Source organism: Mytilus trossulus, chromosome 9 (genome assembly GCF_036588685.1).
Source record: "Mytilus trossulus isolate FHL-02 chromosome 9, PNRI_Mtr1.1.1.hap1, whole genome shotgun sequence".
In the NCBI taxonomy this organism is placed as follows: Eukaryota; Metazoa; Mollusca; class Bivalvia; order Mytilida; family Mytilidae; genus Mytilus; species Mytilus trossulus.
Window position 1 is genome coordinate 10,186,791 of NC_086381.1, and position 15,587 is coordinate 10,202,377.

Consider the following 15,587-nt stretch of genomic DNA (forward strand, 5'->3'; position numbering starts at 1 on the left):
TTTTTTATTAAACTCTAACAAAATGAAATTGGAATTAACAATAATTATCGATTGAATACTAGAACTAATTATAAAAGAGATGTTTATAATTTTTCATTGCGAACACTAACTTTCATGCAAATATATTAGTTCTATTACCAATTGAAAAGACTTTCCCGAGATTCTCGATTGGGTCCATAATAATACTACCATTCCAGTGAATGTTGTGTTCAATTAATAGATCTTTCATGGGGTTTCAGTCGTCAGGTTTGTATTCCGACTGTCTGATTAAAAAATGTTAGAGAGTAACTTCTTAGGTATATCACTCCTATAGAGACGTTTGTGAAATGGCTACATAAACTTGGAGTTCACAAACTTAACATTCTAGAATATTTAAATAACGTTTAGAATTTTTAAGATCCAAGGGGTACAATCAAAATCACGTGATGAATTTACACACACCGGTAGTTTCAGTCGAACTCGCCGCTTGAAAGGTTAGTAGTTGCATTTTCTTGTTTATATCAATTAAATTTTGATTAATAAGTTGGCACACCGATTGTCGGATAGTATGTAGTTTTAAAATACACAATTGTTTTTGCTAGAAAGCGTGCAGTTATTGCAAACACTTTGACACAGTTCCAAATTTTCGACAGACAGTTGTGTCGAAGTGTTAGCATTAATTGCACGCTTTCCAGCAAGGATAATTGTGTATTTCAAAACTAGATAGTATCCGATATTCGGTGCACTAACTTATTTATTACATTATATTGATATAAACAAGTAAATACGACTACTTACCTTTCAAGCGGTCTGCTCGACTGTTACTTCCGGTGTGTGTATATCCATCACGTGATTTTGATTGTACCCCTTGAGATCACATTGCAACATATTTTTAAATAGTTCTTTTTGGTGACCCTACTGTCGAATGTTTAGAAAAGTGCATCTGTATGCACAATATGTACCATTTTCTCCACCAACGGCATTATCCAGTAACTTTATTCCGTCACGTCCAGTGGCACATAATATGTCCATATGAAGACGAAAAACGGCATATACAATAAATCGAATAAATTCAATTGAGTGAACTACGATGATTTGTTTTTTATACCATTGTCTTTTTATTTTTATTTTTGAAATCTTTGTTTTGTCATGTTGTAGTTAGTTTTTCATTGATTTATGAGTTTGAATATCACTTTGGTATCTATCGTCTCTCTTTCTTCAGAACGACTATATATATAGAAAGGACGTACTTTTGAAAAGGTTAACATTTATCAATAGGCCACTTGCATACTCAGGGAATTGTTGCTAGATCTCTTTGACGTGCGTGAGGGTGACACTAATCCAACACGAGTCATCAGAGTTAACCTCCAAATTCTGATCATATCTATCAGCAAAATGGACGCCTCCCAATCATATGGCTTGTATGTTTGACGAATCTTATCTATTTTCAATTTGTCTAGCAAAAATTCCATTAAATTATAGATTGTTTTCACAATTAATTTGATTAAATTCGTTTGTGTAATGAAAGTGACATTTTAGACATCTATATAATTTAATTTCGACGTCCGTATCAAATCAATAAATATTAACTTTATCCACGCCTAGATAACTGGAATGTTAGCTGTTGCTATTTGTAAACGCTGTATATTTTCATTTAAGAATTGAATGCTTCTTTTTGTAACTTAATTGGGGTGTAAAAGCATTGACCAAAGCACATTTCGTATGAAGCGCGGAAGCTCTTCATTCTAAAAATAAGCGCACGGTCAACGCTTTTACAACCCCATGAAGTTACAAATGAAAATACGGATTTATTTTGTGTTATTAGAATTTGCTGTTACAAAATGTTAGAAATTATTATAAATTAAGTAAAATATAAAATTGAGAATGGAAATGGGGAATGTGTCAAAGAGACAACAACCCGACCAACTAAAAAACAACAGCAGAAGGTCACCAACAGGTCTTCAATGTAGCGAGAAATTCCCGCACCCGGAGGCGTCCTTCAGCTGGCCCCTAAACAAATATATACTAGTTCAGTGATAATGAACGCCATACTAATTTCCAAATTGTACACAAGAAACTAATATAAAAATAATACAAGACTAACAAAGGCCAGAGGCTCCTGACTTGGGACAGGCGCAAAAATGCGGCGGGGTTAAACATTATAAATTAAGGAATGTATCTCCCTCATGCAAAGCTCTGGTTCCTTTTACGAATTTGGCTTTACTTTTTGGACCTTTTGGATTATAGCTCTTCATCTTTTATATAAGCCTTTGGATTTTCAAATATTTTGGCCACGAGCATCACTGAAGAGACATGTATTGTCGAAATGCGCATCTGCTGCAGAAAAATTGGTACCGTTAATGTTATTACAAAAGAGGGACGAATGATACCAGAGGGACAGTCAAACTCATAAATCGAAAACTGACAACGCCATAGCTAAAAAATGAAAAAGACAAATAGACAAACAATAGTACACACGACACAAAACATAGAAAACTAAAGAATAAGTAACACGAACCCCACCAAAAACTATTCCATAACGGTTAACCAACTCGTGATGGCGTCCGTAAAATTTAAGAAGGGATGATTTCAACTTTACCATTTTGAACTCTTGGTTTAATAGCTTATTGTGAGCAGCAACCCTCTATCAAGAAAATCATGATAGGAAATGCAAGCAAAAAGAAACATTCAATACTTATAATTACATTTTTTTTTAGCTAGGATCATGAAAACACGGTTTTTATAAAGTTTTTTATTTAATTTACCTGTGGACTTCATTGTGGGACCTCGTGTCATCATGAATGATACATTTTATTGTGTAATGAAATTGCTTATGGAATAACGCGAGATTGCAGAGTAAACAATCAGAATCACGTACTATATTGAAACATACATCCAATGGAATTATTTGGAGTTATCTCCCATAGGCTTAGGGCAATACATTGTTAAATTAATGTAATTTTGCTTTTAAAATATGTTAATTATTCGTTCATTACATGTTTATAATTGTGTTTCAAGTTTAAATATACTTGAATCATTCTAATCAGTTTTATTATTTACTGTGTTCATTTGATTGCAATTGCGTACCTCAAATTTTGGGCACCAAACTTGCTTAATAAAGTTATCTGATACTATCATGTTATTTAAAGGCAACAGTAGTATACTGCTGTTGATTAAGTCATAAATCAATTGAAAGAAAAATCATTTTTAAGAGAAAAACAATGAAACAACAACACTGGCGGATCTAGGAATTTTCATAATGACTGCTTAAGAGGGAGCCCGCTCCAGTCACGCTTCAGTGAATCCCTATATAAGCAACCGATTTTTTCCCCAAAAGAAGGGCCCGGGCCCCCATGCACCCCCTAAATCCGCCTCTGAACAAAACACTGATGTGCAACCAAAAATAAACGACAATGCAACACACACAGAAACGAAACGAACTATAAGATAACAACTGCCATTTACCTGATCTTTCACAGGACATTTTAAGAAAATGTTTGATATAGCACTAAAATGACAACTTTACATGACAGGAATACAGTACAAATAAATGAAACAGCATTCAGGACAGATAAATACACAAATAAATAATACATTTTTTGTCATGCTATCCAGAATAGCAATGAACAGGTTAAACAACATATGACAGCACACAATTACTGCACAATAGAACCAGTGTCCGTCACACGACAGTATCAACGCTACAAAAGTGACGTCACATGTAAATGGAGCCTCTGGTCATTTTTAATCTTGTATGATTTTATAATTTTAGTTTGTTGTGTATATTTCGGAGTTTCGTGTGCCATCCATTATCATTGAACTAGTATACATTTTTGTTTGGGGTCAACTGGGGCACGCCTCCGGGTGCGGGAGTTTCTCGCTGCGTTGTAGACCCATTTATGGCCTTCGGCTGTTTCTGCTCCTTGGTTGAGTTGTAGTCTCTTTTGGCTTCTTGTGGAGAGTTGTCTTATTGGCAATCATACCACATCTTCTTTTTGTTGGAGCAGTTTAGTTATCTTATTGATAAAAAATAAACAATATCCTTTGAGTTTCTATAAAACGAATTTCTTTTAACATATGCATTTTATATCTCCTTTCTTCAATTCACCATTTTCTACCTAAGAAAATGCCTGTATCAAGTCAGGAATATGATAGTTGTTACAAGTATCCATTCGTTTGATGTGTTTGAGCTTTAGGGACTTTCCGTTTCGAACTTTCCACGGAGTTTAGTACTTTTGTGATTTAACTTTTTCCGAATAATATATCTTGCATTGTATACGTACTATCGAATAAAAATAAACACAATACAAAGCGTAACTATAACTTTATTAAGGCACTTTTAATATTTATATTTTTTCTCCTGGACCGGTTGCACTGGATCGCCTCTGGTTCGAGGATCAACCGAGAAGATAGGGAAAGCATCACCAAACGCTCCCTCTGCCAAGCCGGACTTCTTAGCCATAAGATCAGCAATTAGTATGCCTTCCATGGCATTAGTATGTGGTGCTGCTGCACGTGAGACACAAACACCTCTGTAACTGTCACAATATTTATGTTTACTATCGTGGCAAACTGGACATTGGGACAATGGTTGATATTGGACTTGGAGGGCTAATTTGTGGGACTGTCCATAGCGATTAATAAAGCCATTAATTTGGGACAAATCGCCTGGAGATTGACCCTTCTGACCAGTCTTGACAAAATCTGTAGCCGGGTCGATACCAGCTTTTACTTGCTGCCTTCGGAATATCTCGTAGACATTATCAATCATTGAATGAAGACAAAAAAAAATTGGATCGTAGGCACTATAGGCAAGGTTAGCCATTAGCCCGTTTATCCAGGCATGCCAATTATTATGGTAACCTTCCATGTTGGAGATTGGTTTTGCTGTTGGGGAAGAAATATCCACCACGCGACGTTTAGAAAGAACATATTTGATAACAGCACCACGATCCATAAGTGAGCCATCTGCATTGATCTTTCGGAATAGGGGACCAATTGGTGTTTGGAAGTTAGCAAAAGGGCCTGTGACTACAGGTCCATATCCGTTGCCGAAGTATTTTGGTGTCCAGACAACAGAGTCTTGCGGTTTCTTCATGACGTAATCTTCAGATGAATCCCAGTATGGTATTGGACATCCTAAAGCTGTCTCCAAGCTGAAATACATTGTGGTATACAAAATATTATAAAAAATATTTTTTTATAAAAACGGTCAAAGGTATCCATCCATGACACAAAATCAGTACATACACAGCACTAATAATACCAAAGAAAAGGGACAGATTATGTTTCCTTCAATGTCAAAATTTTGTATTAATACATTTACAAGCCATCTGTATTTAAAAATTGAAAATTGAAATGTAGCACAGTTACGTTAAAATTATTTGCATAATAGTTATCAAAGGTACCAGGATTATAATTTAGTACGCCAGACGCGCGTTTCGTCTACATAAGACTCATCAGTGACGCTCATATCAAAATATTTATAAAGCCTAAAAAATTACAAATGTGAATCACGTCCGTAAAGTATAGAAATAGTGAATTATAAAAACTTACATAAACAGATAAAGTCTGTGCCAGCGAAGGAAATTTGGTCCAAAATGTGCTGTAGGAACAACTGTTATGTGTATCTGTGCTATCACATCATATTCACCGGACTACAAAACAATGTATACTCATCAAATGTAGGATAAACAGATTAAAAAAATTCTTTATTTTAAATACAAATAAATGTTATTGGCACAAACACAATTACAATAATTGGCAAAGGCCCATATTACAGTGCATAACAACAATGAATACAACATACAGTTACTAGTAGTTAAATATGTTATAATTAAGAAGCTAAAATCTCGTTTCTATACACCAGACATTTATATATATAAGAACTAGTCACTTTCAGGACTTTTAAAGAATGACTATTAATTTTTAAATGACAAGTTAAAAACAATTTAACTAGTCATACTGTATCGTCATATGATCTATCTATTTTGTGAAATGAAGACAACAACAAAAACAACACTATTGGTTTTACACATTGACCGATAAAGTGACTATACATTTATACACAGTACCATTACATACTCATAAGAGTGCTTATTAAACCCCCAAATGTTTTAAATGATTTTTTTAATTGTTTAAATGATGTTCAGGGATAGTTGATACTAATAATTATTTCTCCATATCAGTTTTTTTCTATCGTCTGTTCATCGAGTTCTAAATCCGAAGTATTGTACAATAATGTTTACTTTACTTAAATAGAACTTAAGGTAGATGGGGTGTCTGAATTATAATCCATAGAATTTCTAAATAATTTGCCAAAATGTAGTTTATATCCTGCTTGTTTAAGAACATTGATAAAAAGAATGAGTCACCGGACTTATTTTCACGCTACAGGTTGTGCAAAATTGCCAGATTTTGTATAGATTATGCATGGAAAACCCAATTTTTGGTCATAATATGAAAACTACACCATAGAATTTTGAGATATAATATGAGAAGACAGCTCCAATATCATTCTTTCAGATAAGAAAAAGAAAAAATGGGGTCACTGGACTCGTTTTCTTGCTACATAATAAAATGGGTAAATTCCTAACACATCCTATTGTAAAAGAAACACTATCTGAATTTTCTGCTCTTGCATTGGAGTTGTGTCCTCTTTTTTTGCAAAGTTGGAAAAACCTGAATCAAACAAAAGTATTTTGTTTGTTTGTAAAATACAATTATAAATATGATATAACATGACATTTTCTATATTAGAAAGAAAAATCTTATACATGAATTACCTACTTATCTCAAAATTTGCACATTTTATCAAAAATCTAGACCTTGTTTTCTGGTATTTCAAAATCCAAAATGTAGGAAGACACACTTTCTACCTTAATCATGATACGCCGGACATAACTTGATCATGCATCTATGGTCCGGCTAAGTCCATGCGATCAAATAAAAACAACGTCTATAACAAATATTTAAATACTTAATACCAGAATGGTCAACTCTAAAGCGAAAGATATTAATTAAGTACACCCTATGATCTTTTAAAAGACAACATTTGATTGCGTAGCCATTGAAAAAATATAAACATCAAAATACCTAACTGAAAGTCTTTATAAATATTTCTAAAAGACTATTTTGAAAAGGGTACTACAAATTTCATGGTGCTTTTTAACTAGACAGCGTCTCGTTTATTGTTTATACAGAAGTACAGTAAAATGGTTAAGTATTGGTGTAAATTGGAATGTATTAGACATGATGTTATGTTATGTAAAATGTATTACCATCAGAGTAAGTCACTATTATCTAAAACTATGTAATAAGTTCGTAATATGAAAAAAAATTAATACTATTGGAAAATATTTCTGTACACGAAATAACTGACATGTAACTTAGTTTGTTAAATATTTCCTTCTTACCTTTTTGAGACGACGCACTGCTTCAGCGTACCTTTGGAAAGGTGCCCCATTACGAGATCTTATTTCTTCTCTTACTCTCCATACAGATTTGGTAGTACGTTTAACTCTATTTCCCATATTGTTTAACATTTCCATAAAAGACTTCCTGATCAGGCTTTTGATATAACCCATCTGATCATCAGTGAAGTTTCCAATACGTTGGTGTGATGGTGGGATTAGAAGGTCGGTGCACTGTCTTTCATAACCTCTGACGGAGAGAGCATTTACGTCTGAAGGCTTATTGTAGACACCAGTGCATTCTTCAAATTGCTTTGAAAAATCGCCTCCATTCATCCAGGCATGTGACTGCAGAGCCAAAGCAAGAGAAACTGCAACTTGGAGATATACCATTGCCTACAATTTAACAAAAAGATGATGAAATTAAGAGATTTTAAAACAATGTTGGAAACTGATGTCAAGTGAAAAATATCAAGACATTATTTAATAAACTCATCACAGATATCAGGATTAAATTTTGTTTTTACGTCATACGTCGTCTTCAATATACTCAATATTGACACTCGAATCCAAAAAAGTTAAAAAGGCTAAATAAAGAGCATTAAGGACCAAAATTCCTAAAAGTTTTGCCAAATACAGCTAAGGTTAAAGAGGGGGACAAGGGGGTCCCAATCACAGCAAATTGATTTGGCTCATAACAGATAACAAAGAATTAAAATGGACAAAAACAGATAACAGTAAATGAAATATTAAAATAATTCGGTCTTTGACAAATCAGTTTTTCTAATTACGGAAATAATCCTTTGTAATACATTCTTTTTTCTATGATTATGTTTTTAGTATTAATTTATGTATCTAGAATGTGTTTAAATTACTACTCAATATATTATAATATTTTTATGCGCTCGTTTACGGAACGCATTATGTTATACTGTTGTCAACATGTCGGAAATTAACTCAAAAACTCTTTAACCAATTTGCATAAGACTTTGAGAAATTGACGTGAGCTCCCCCTTTTTTTTTTCTTTTTTTATAAATTTTAGATTTTAAGTTTCTGGGTAATGTTTTTTTTCTTCAGTTTTCTGATAATATCTCAAAAATGCTTTCACAAAGTTAGTTATTTTGGTGAATTGGTTATTTATATTAATATGAGGTCACTTTCAATTTTTTGACGTTTCCGAGTTAACAGGTTTTATGAATCAAAAAGGGGGATTTTCCAGTTTAAGACATGAACACAAAAATGTTTTTAGCAGTTCTCATGAAACTTTGCTGAAATGATTATATCTATTGTTGTAAACTCCCTTTCGAGTTTTATTAATTTTAGATTTTATGTTATTGAGTTAAGGGATTTTATTCATTAGAAATAGGTGGTATTTTATAGTTTTCAAAAATAACTCAAAATGCTTTCAGTAGTTCTCAGGAAACGTTGGTGTATGGTTTATATATATTGACTGAAGCTTCCTTTGTTGCTAATAAAAAAATTACCTAAAAGAGTTTGAATATTCTGACTTTTTTAAATGACCATTTAATGAGGTGTGTGAATTTTTCTTAATAAGACTATGAGGCAAAGTGGTATACAGGGTAGACAAAGCAAAAGCACTAATTATAAGCATGCAATTTATCAAGTACTTTGAACGAATTTTGACACTCCAAAAGCAATTTATTCCACTATTTTCAAAGGCCTTATTTAAACATTTTGTTATCATGTTATTAATTGTACCAAGTGTACTAGTAAGTAGAATAAATAGTTTAGTAGGAAACAATGGCTTTAAACGAGAAAAATCTTTGTTTGTAATGAGTTATGTGCAGCTTCGGACCCAAACACATGGTTGGAACTTTCATTGTACAATGCATTTGGTTCTGCTTTGAAAAGAATTACAGAGCTGAGTCTATGTACCATATTATATGAAAGGTTAAGAGGTTGTTAGGACCAAGTCCATAATTGAGATCCTTGTCAGATATTTCTGGCCATATGTTTTCCTTTTTGTCATACTAAGAATTGTTTGAATTTACTATGTTCGTAGGGAAAACAGGGAACATTATTCTCATACAAAAATAAGATAATTCTAAATACACATTCATAAAAAAAATGGAATTTATTACAAAGGATAATCATAAGATATACTTGAATTGTCCTGGACCTCACTTCTGTGAGGGGTACTAAGTATATGTTAATGGAATCAATTCTCTGAATACGGGACAAACATATCAGTAGTGGTAGACCCCAATGTCCAATGATCTTCAATTTATACCGAAAATTGACTGTAAAAAAATGCTAGCATTCCAATTTTCAATAAAAGTTAACAGATAAATACATTATCACAATAACAGATAACAAAAAAAATAAAAGACTAATAACAACTAACAAAGAATAAGACAATAACAGTTAACAACAAATGTATTTTCAAAATAACAGATAAAAAAGAATTAAATTGCCCTATAACAGCATAACAGTTAAACCCCTTGCCCCCCTCGTTAAAGATGGACAAAGAATTGTGTGACTGCATGATTTTTGATACAGCTAAACCAAGTCCAAATAAATAATACTTCAGATATTGTAAAGGCATTTCCAAGTCCAAAGAAATAATACTTCAGTTATTGTATAGGCATTTCTAAATTAAACAATTCGTACAATCTTTCAATCAATTACTTAGTTTATTTGCACCGATTAATGGCCAATAACTGTTTTGCATAGAGGATTTGTTAAAAAAATTAATAGAATACATAACCTTTACCCAATAACTATAAAGTATTGAGGGAATTCGCTTGTAATCTACCAGATAAGAGAAGAATATGTTTGTATACGTTAAAATTATTTTTATTTTATCTATTAAAAAGTATTAAATGTTAAATCAACATTCAACTTCCATACTAGAAATATCTAATAGATAAATAAACAGACTGACTTGTCTTACTTCAAAGAATTATATGTTGCCCTCTAGTAGTTGTGCTTTTGTTGCATTATCGGGAAGCTTTTACATTTACTTTAATCTAGTATCCCGTTTTTTATGTACATAAAGGAGGGAAAAAAAGAAGAAGAAAAATATTGAATCATAATGCCCAATGCCAAAATTTAAAAAAAATTAAAGTAAAAACATCATACCTTCATGGTTACGGCTAACGTATCTGCTGAAATTAAAGTTGGGGTTCAAATTATATAAGGCTTGAATTCTAATAAATTATTGAATTAAATTCTATAAATAAAACCTAAGGTTGTTGATGATTTTTCTAATTCGTTTTACTTCAAAGCAACTGATTAAAAGAAATGACAAATTAAATGTATACCTTTGACTGATGATAAAAACAGTGGGATATTTATTAAGATGAAAAGCTAATAAAAAAAAAAACGATAAAAATTATGTAATTAAGGTCCTACTTGCATTCAATGCATCAATAACAATAAAAATCTTTGTTCAGACAGCCTTCGTCAAGATTTTTCGGAGGTGTTTTTTTACAACCGAATTTCTGAGAAAGGGATGAATGAACGGCTTTTAATGTGTATGCAGATTTGGAAATTTTATAACTCAAAGCGTCGAGTATTAAAAGTGTGTATTGCAAAATAACTAAAGAATGAAGATGTATACGGTCTCTTGTGGAGAGTTGTCGCATTGACAATCATTCCATCTTATTTTTTATATTCATATCTTTATATGTCAATGGAAGGATAGTATTTAAATCATACCAACACAAACACATAAAATTTACGAGCGTAGATAATATAATAAAAACATTACCCAAGAAGATCCCTTTCAGAAGGAATGTAAACAAGAAATCACAAATCAACACTATAGCAATTCAGATCATTGCCTTGTTTACAATAACTGATAGGCTTCTTTGATATGGTACCTTATAAATAAACTCATCATAGATACCAGGACTAAATTTAGTATACGCCAGACGCGCGTTTCGTCTACAAAAGACTCATCAGTGACACTAGAATCCAAAAAAGTTTAAAAGGCCAAATAAAGTACGAAGTTGAAGAGCATTGAGGACCAACATTCCTAATAGTTTTGCCAAATACAGCTAAGGTAATATATGCCTGATGTAGAAAAGCCTTAGTATTTTAAAAAATTCAAATTGTAAACAGTAAATTTATAAATATAACCATATCAATGACAATTCATGTCAGCACAAAAAATGCTGATACCACTATATAATTTTATCTATACTTTGTTCTGATTTTTGTGTTTTGATAGTCTGTACCACTATTACTATTGCAGTGCATTTATTTATTAGAGTGTCTGAGCAGAAAGTTGATGAACAAGGGGTTCTGCTGTCCCTCTATTTTTGACATTTCTACATATTTTGTCTGTTTGTTCTATTCACACATCGTTGTGCGACTTTCATACAAGTGAGGGGTTTAGCTGGCTATAAAACAAGTTCAATCCACCATTTTCTAGTAAGGAAATGCCTGTGCCAAGTACCGCATCAAGTCAGGAATATGACAGTTGTAGTCCATTCGTAAGTTGTGTTTTAACTTTTAACATTCGCTTAGGGACTTTCCGTTTTAAATTTTCCTCGAAGTTCAGTATTTTTGTGATTTTACTTTTTTCTTTGCAATCAAAACTATCTACCAGATAATTTATTTAAAATTAAGATAAGGAGAAAAATCAAAAGCAGTCGTCATAAAAATAAGTGACAGATCTATTAAGCCACCATCCTCACTCAGCCGACTGAAACGTTAGCATGGTTGAATTGAATAAAATTACTAACAATTACAAATCCCTCAAACTTGGACTGTCACCTTGTATTTATTTTCAAGACATACTAGTAACCTTAGCTAGTAACAAAAATAGCATCGCTATAGATCACTAACCTACAACAATATGAAAAAAGACGATAGTATAGTATTGTACGCATTGTTTGATGGTCGTAAAAGGTCTACTGATTTAATCAAATTGATTGATGCTTGTGAATTATTCCATGAAATTATTTATTTCTAATACAAGGTTATCAAAGTATTTTAGGAAACCAACGCCCCAAAACGCGGTCAAAAGGTTGACCTTAATGTTTTAACCACCGTTTTAATACATCATTTGTCAAGCTAGACAAAGATCTAAGAGGTCCAAATGGTGAATTCGAACTCATCCCTTTGTAAATTGTACAGACGCTAAAAAAGTTGGTTAACCGTAGTTATAACATATTCATTTCAAAGATTATATCGGATATGTTCCTTATGTCATAACTACAATTCAGTTCTCATTTCACGAATGTGACATACCGATTTATACTTTTATCGGGTTTGTAATAACATTAGCAACACTACGGGTGCCACATGAGGAGCAGAATCTGCTTGCCGGGAGCGAGCACACAATATCACATCATTTTTTTGTGGGGTTCGTGTTGCTCAGTCTTTAGTTTTTTTGTCTGTTTGTCGTTTTTATTTTTAGCCATGGCGTTGTCGGTTTATTTTCAATTTACGAGTTTAAAAGACCCTCTAGTATCTTTCGCCTCGATATTTTGAACTTATATTTGTATTTCAATTATATTTTACTTCTTAAAATGTGAGTTCATACATTTTAGAACTTTTATTGTGTTAGAAAAATATCTCTATATTTCTTTTTAATTTAATAAAAAAAGCATTAACCTTATACCAAATGAAGTTAAAAGATTCTAATAAATAGAAATGAATTTCCTCCATTGTATGCTTTAGTAAAAGTTAAAACAATATTTTATACTTCTAAACTCCTGTTCCATAAATAACATGTTTATTGTTTCTTTGTGTTCAAAAACTGTTCACGTACTCATTTTTTAAATGAACAAGGTAGTATCAATTTTGATTATTAATGCATTCAAAAAGGTCTGTTTTAATACTATTGATATGCCATGTTAAGCATTGGCCATGAAGCTTGTTTTCCTTTTTTATACGCAAGATTACACAAAAAAAATTGAATAGTTTAATAGACTTGAGAGCAGATGGTTACTTTAACACGACTGTTCTGATTAAAGTTGCTTTATATACAATTTCGTTTAAATGTAAGTGGAATAATATACATATTCTTACCATGATTTTAAATGTTAAATGTCACCAAATTTTTTTAATTATTCAGGAGTATTCATATTTGAAATAAAACTGCATATGTAATAAGAAAGACGTCTAAACTGTATGAATTTGTATTGATGACTAAAGTACAAGATAACGTCATAAGTACACGACGTTGGATATATAATAATGCCGCGTTACGTTAACGTTCTCTGCTATGCGTGATTTCCAACAAATATCATTACACCCTGTTCCTCATCTTTATTTTAGTTTTAAGATAAGACAAAGAACAAAAGAAGCATCAAGCTGGACAGACATAAATAACAAGAAGGAAAAATACTTTAAACGGTTCGACGTTTAGTCCTTTCAAAAAGTTCTGTAAAGGTACGTAAGTCCAGCATTATATTTGTATTTATAATTAACCAAACATCTGACAAGGTTGCTCAGAAAAAGCTGTCATATTCATTAAGTGAGATATATTCAGTCTGACAAAAAGTGAGGAAACTCAAGCTGTATAAAAAGATACAAATGTATTGAAGTGTTAGTTTGTCTTATTATGGTGTCATTAAACGAATTCTAAATCAAGAATTGACGAAGTTTCAGGTAAAAAAGTTAAATATATGTGTTTAAGAAGAGGGTGACTGGTAACTTACACACTTGTGCTTTTTTATTTGTTAAATATATATGAAATAATTAAATAAAGTCACATACTCTAAACCAGTTATAGTTAATAAAAAAAACCTATTAAGACGGGCTCTTTTACTTTGCTAACCTTTCTTGATATTATCTGAATACGATGTAACTTGTTCTGCAACATTTGCAAAATAGAATTTTTGATTCTGAACAATATTTTCTAACAAGAAGATGGATGAGCATCTGGAACTTAGCCGATAATTATATAAAGAGAATGATAAACTAATGAAAAGCTTTTATTCAACTTTTAACAGGATATCAGAAAGAAGATTTTGGGATGAAAAAAATCTATGGCAGTTCTACATACTGATTGCTTTATTACTTATATCGTTTTTATGTGTAGAAACTATAAGACAAGTTTTTTGTAAAAATGTAAAGTGGAGAATATTTTTTTTTCTTTCAAAAGTCGTAGAAACAGTTACTTTTATTCGGTCAGAGTTCAGAGAATTTATTCGTTCAGTACTAGTGTATGTCCACTTGTGTTAATACGTCTTTGGATTGAGTTAAGCCATTTCAATAGATATTGTAAAGTGTGACTTTCTATATTGTGATATTATACTATTGTTACAGATAAGGGTGAAGGTTGGTACCATAATAACGTTTAAACCCTATGCAATTGTTTGCACATGTCCTAAGTCAGGAATCTGATGTTCAGTATTTGTCAATGGTTGATGTGGATCATAAGCGTTTCTCGTTTCTTGTATTTTATATAGATTTGACCGTTGGTTTTCCTGTTTGAATGATTTTATACTAGTAATTTTTGCATTTGGCGGCTTTTTGTTCATAGTTATTTTTTTTAAATTGGTTAATATCTCACAGCAGTATACTACTGTAACCTAAATGTTTTCACCCCTTATTTTATTGATTTTGATTTTGTATTTGCATTGTATCATATATCAAATTTATTTGTTCAGTGTATGTTCATTTGTGTTGATATGTCTTTTGATTGAGTTAATCCATTTCAATATATATTTTATATTGTGCCTTTCTATGTTTTGATGTTAAGCTAATGTTACGCTAATGTTTCAGATAAGGTAGAAAGTTTGTACCTTTTAAAACCCACTGGATTTTTTTTGCTCCTGTTATTAGTCAGGAATCTGATGTGCAGTAGTCGTTTGTTGGTTTGGTTCATAAGTGTTTCCCGTATTTTATATAAATTAGACCGTTGGTTTTCCCGTTTGAAAGGTTTAAAACTAGTCATTTACAAATGTATGTGGCCCTTTATAGCTTACTGTTCGGTGTGAGCCAAAGCTCCGTGTGTAAGACTTATAATCGTTTACTTTTTGAAATTTTGACTTGAATGGAGAGCTATCTCATTGGCACTCATACCACAGCTTCTTATATCTATGATAGTTTTAAAAAATGTCAAAAAACGAACCTTTGCTCATTTTATGACGTTTCTTTTTGTAAATTGATAAAAAAAACCACGATAAATGAAATCTGTTATAAAATGATTTTCTCTCCCTCAGACAATTGCGAACTGTATCTGTATTGTAAGAATAATGTCAGTTTGTATATTT

At 31.9% G+C, this 15,587-nt stretch overlaps 1 protein-coding gene across 1 annotated transcript; it reads right to left on the reverse strand.

The window, feature by feature from the left end:
* Positions 1-4,288: 4,288 nt before the first annotated feature.
* On the reverse strand, positions 4,289-10,539 carry LOC134683565 (tyrosinase-like protein 1). Its single transcript, XM_063542876.1, has 4 exons — positions 10,495-10,539; positions 7,395-7,787; positions 5,536-5,636; positions 4,289-5,135 (listed from the first exon to the last, which is right to left on the reverse strand). Exons 1-4 carry the CDS (start codon positions 10,498-10,500, stop codon positions 4,319-4,321), a joined length of 1,317 nt encoding a protein of 438 aa, XP_063398946.1. The 5' UTR covers positions 10,501-10,539; the 3' UTR covers positions 4,289-4,318.
* Between the last annotated feature and the right edge of the window lie 5,048 nt (positions 10,540-15,587).

Bases quoted from the DNA above. Each gene is read 5' to 3' on its own strand.
- LOC134683565 (XM_063542876.1), bottom strand. The intron at 5,637-7,394 runs GTAAGAAGGAAA...ATTGTTTTGTAG, and splicing joins CAGTGCGTCGTCTCAAAAAG to TCCGGTGAATATGATGTGAT. The intron at 5,136-5,535 runs GTAAGTTTTTAT...AATGTATTTCAG, and splicing joins CACAGACTTTATCTGTTTAT to CTTGGAGACAGCTTTAGGAT.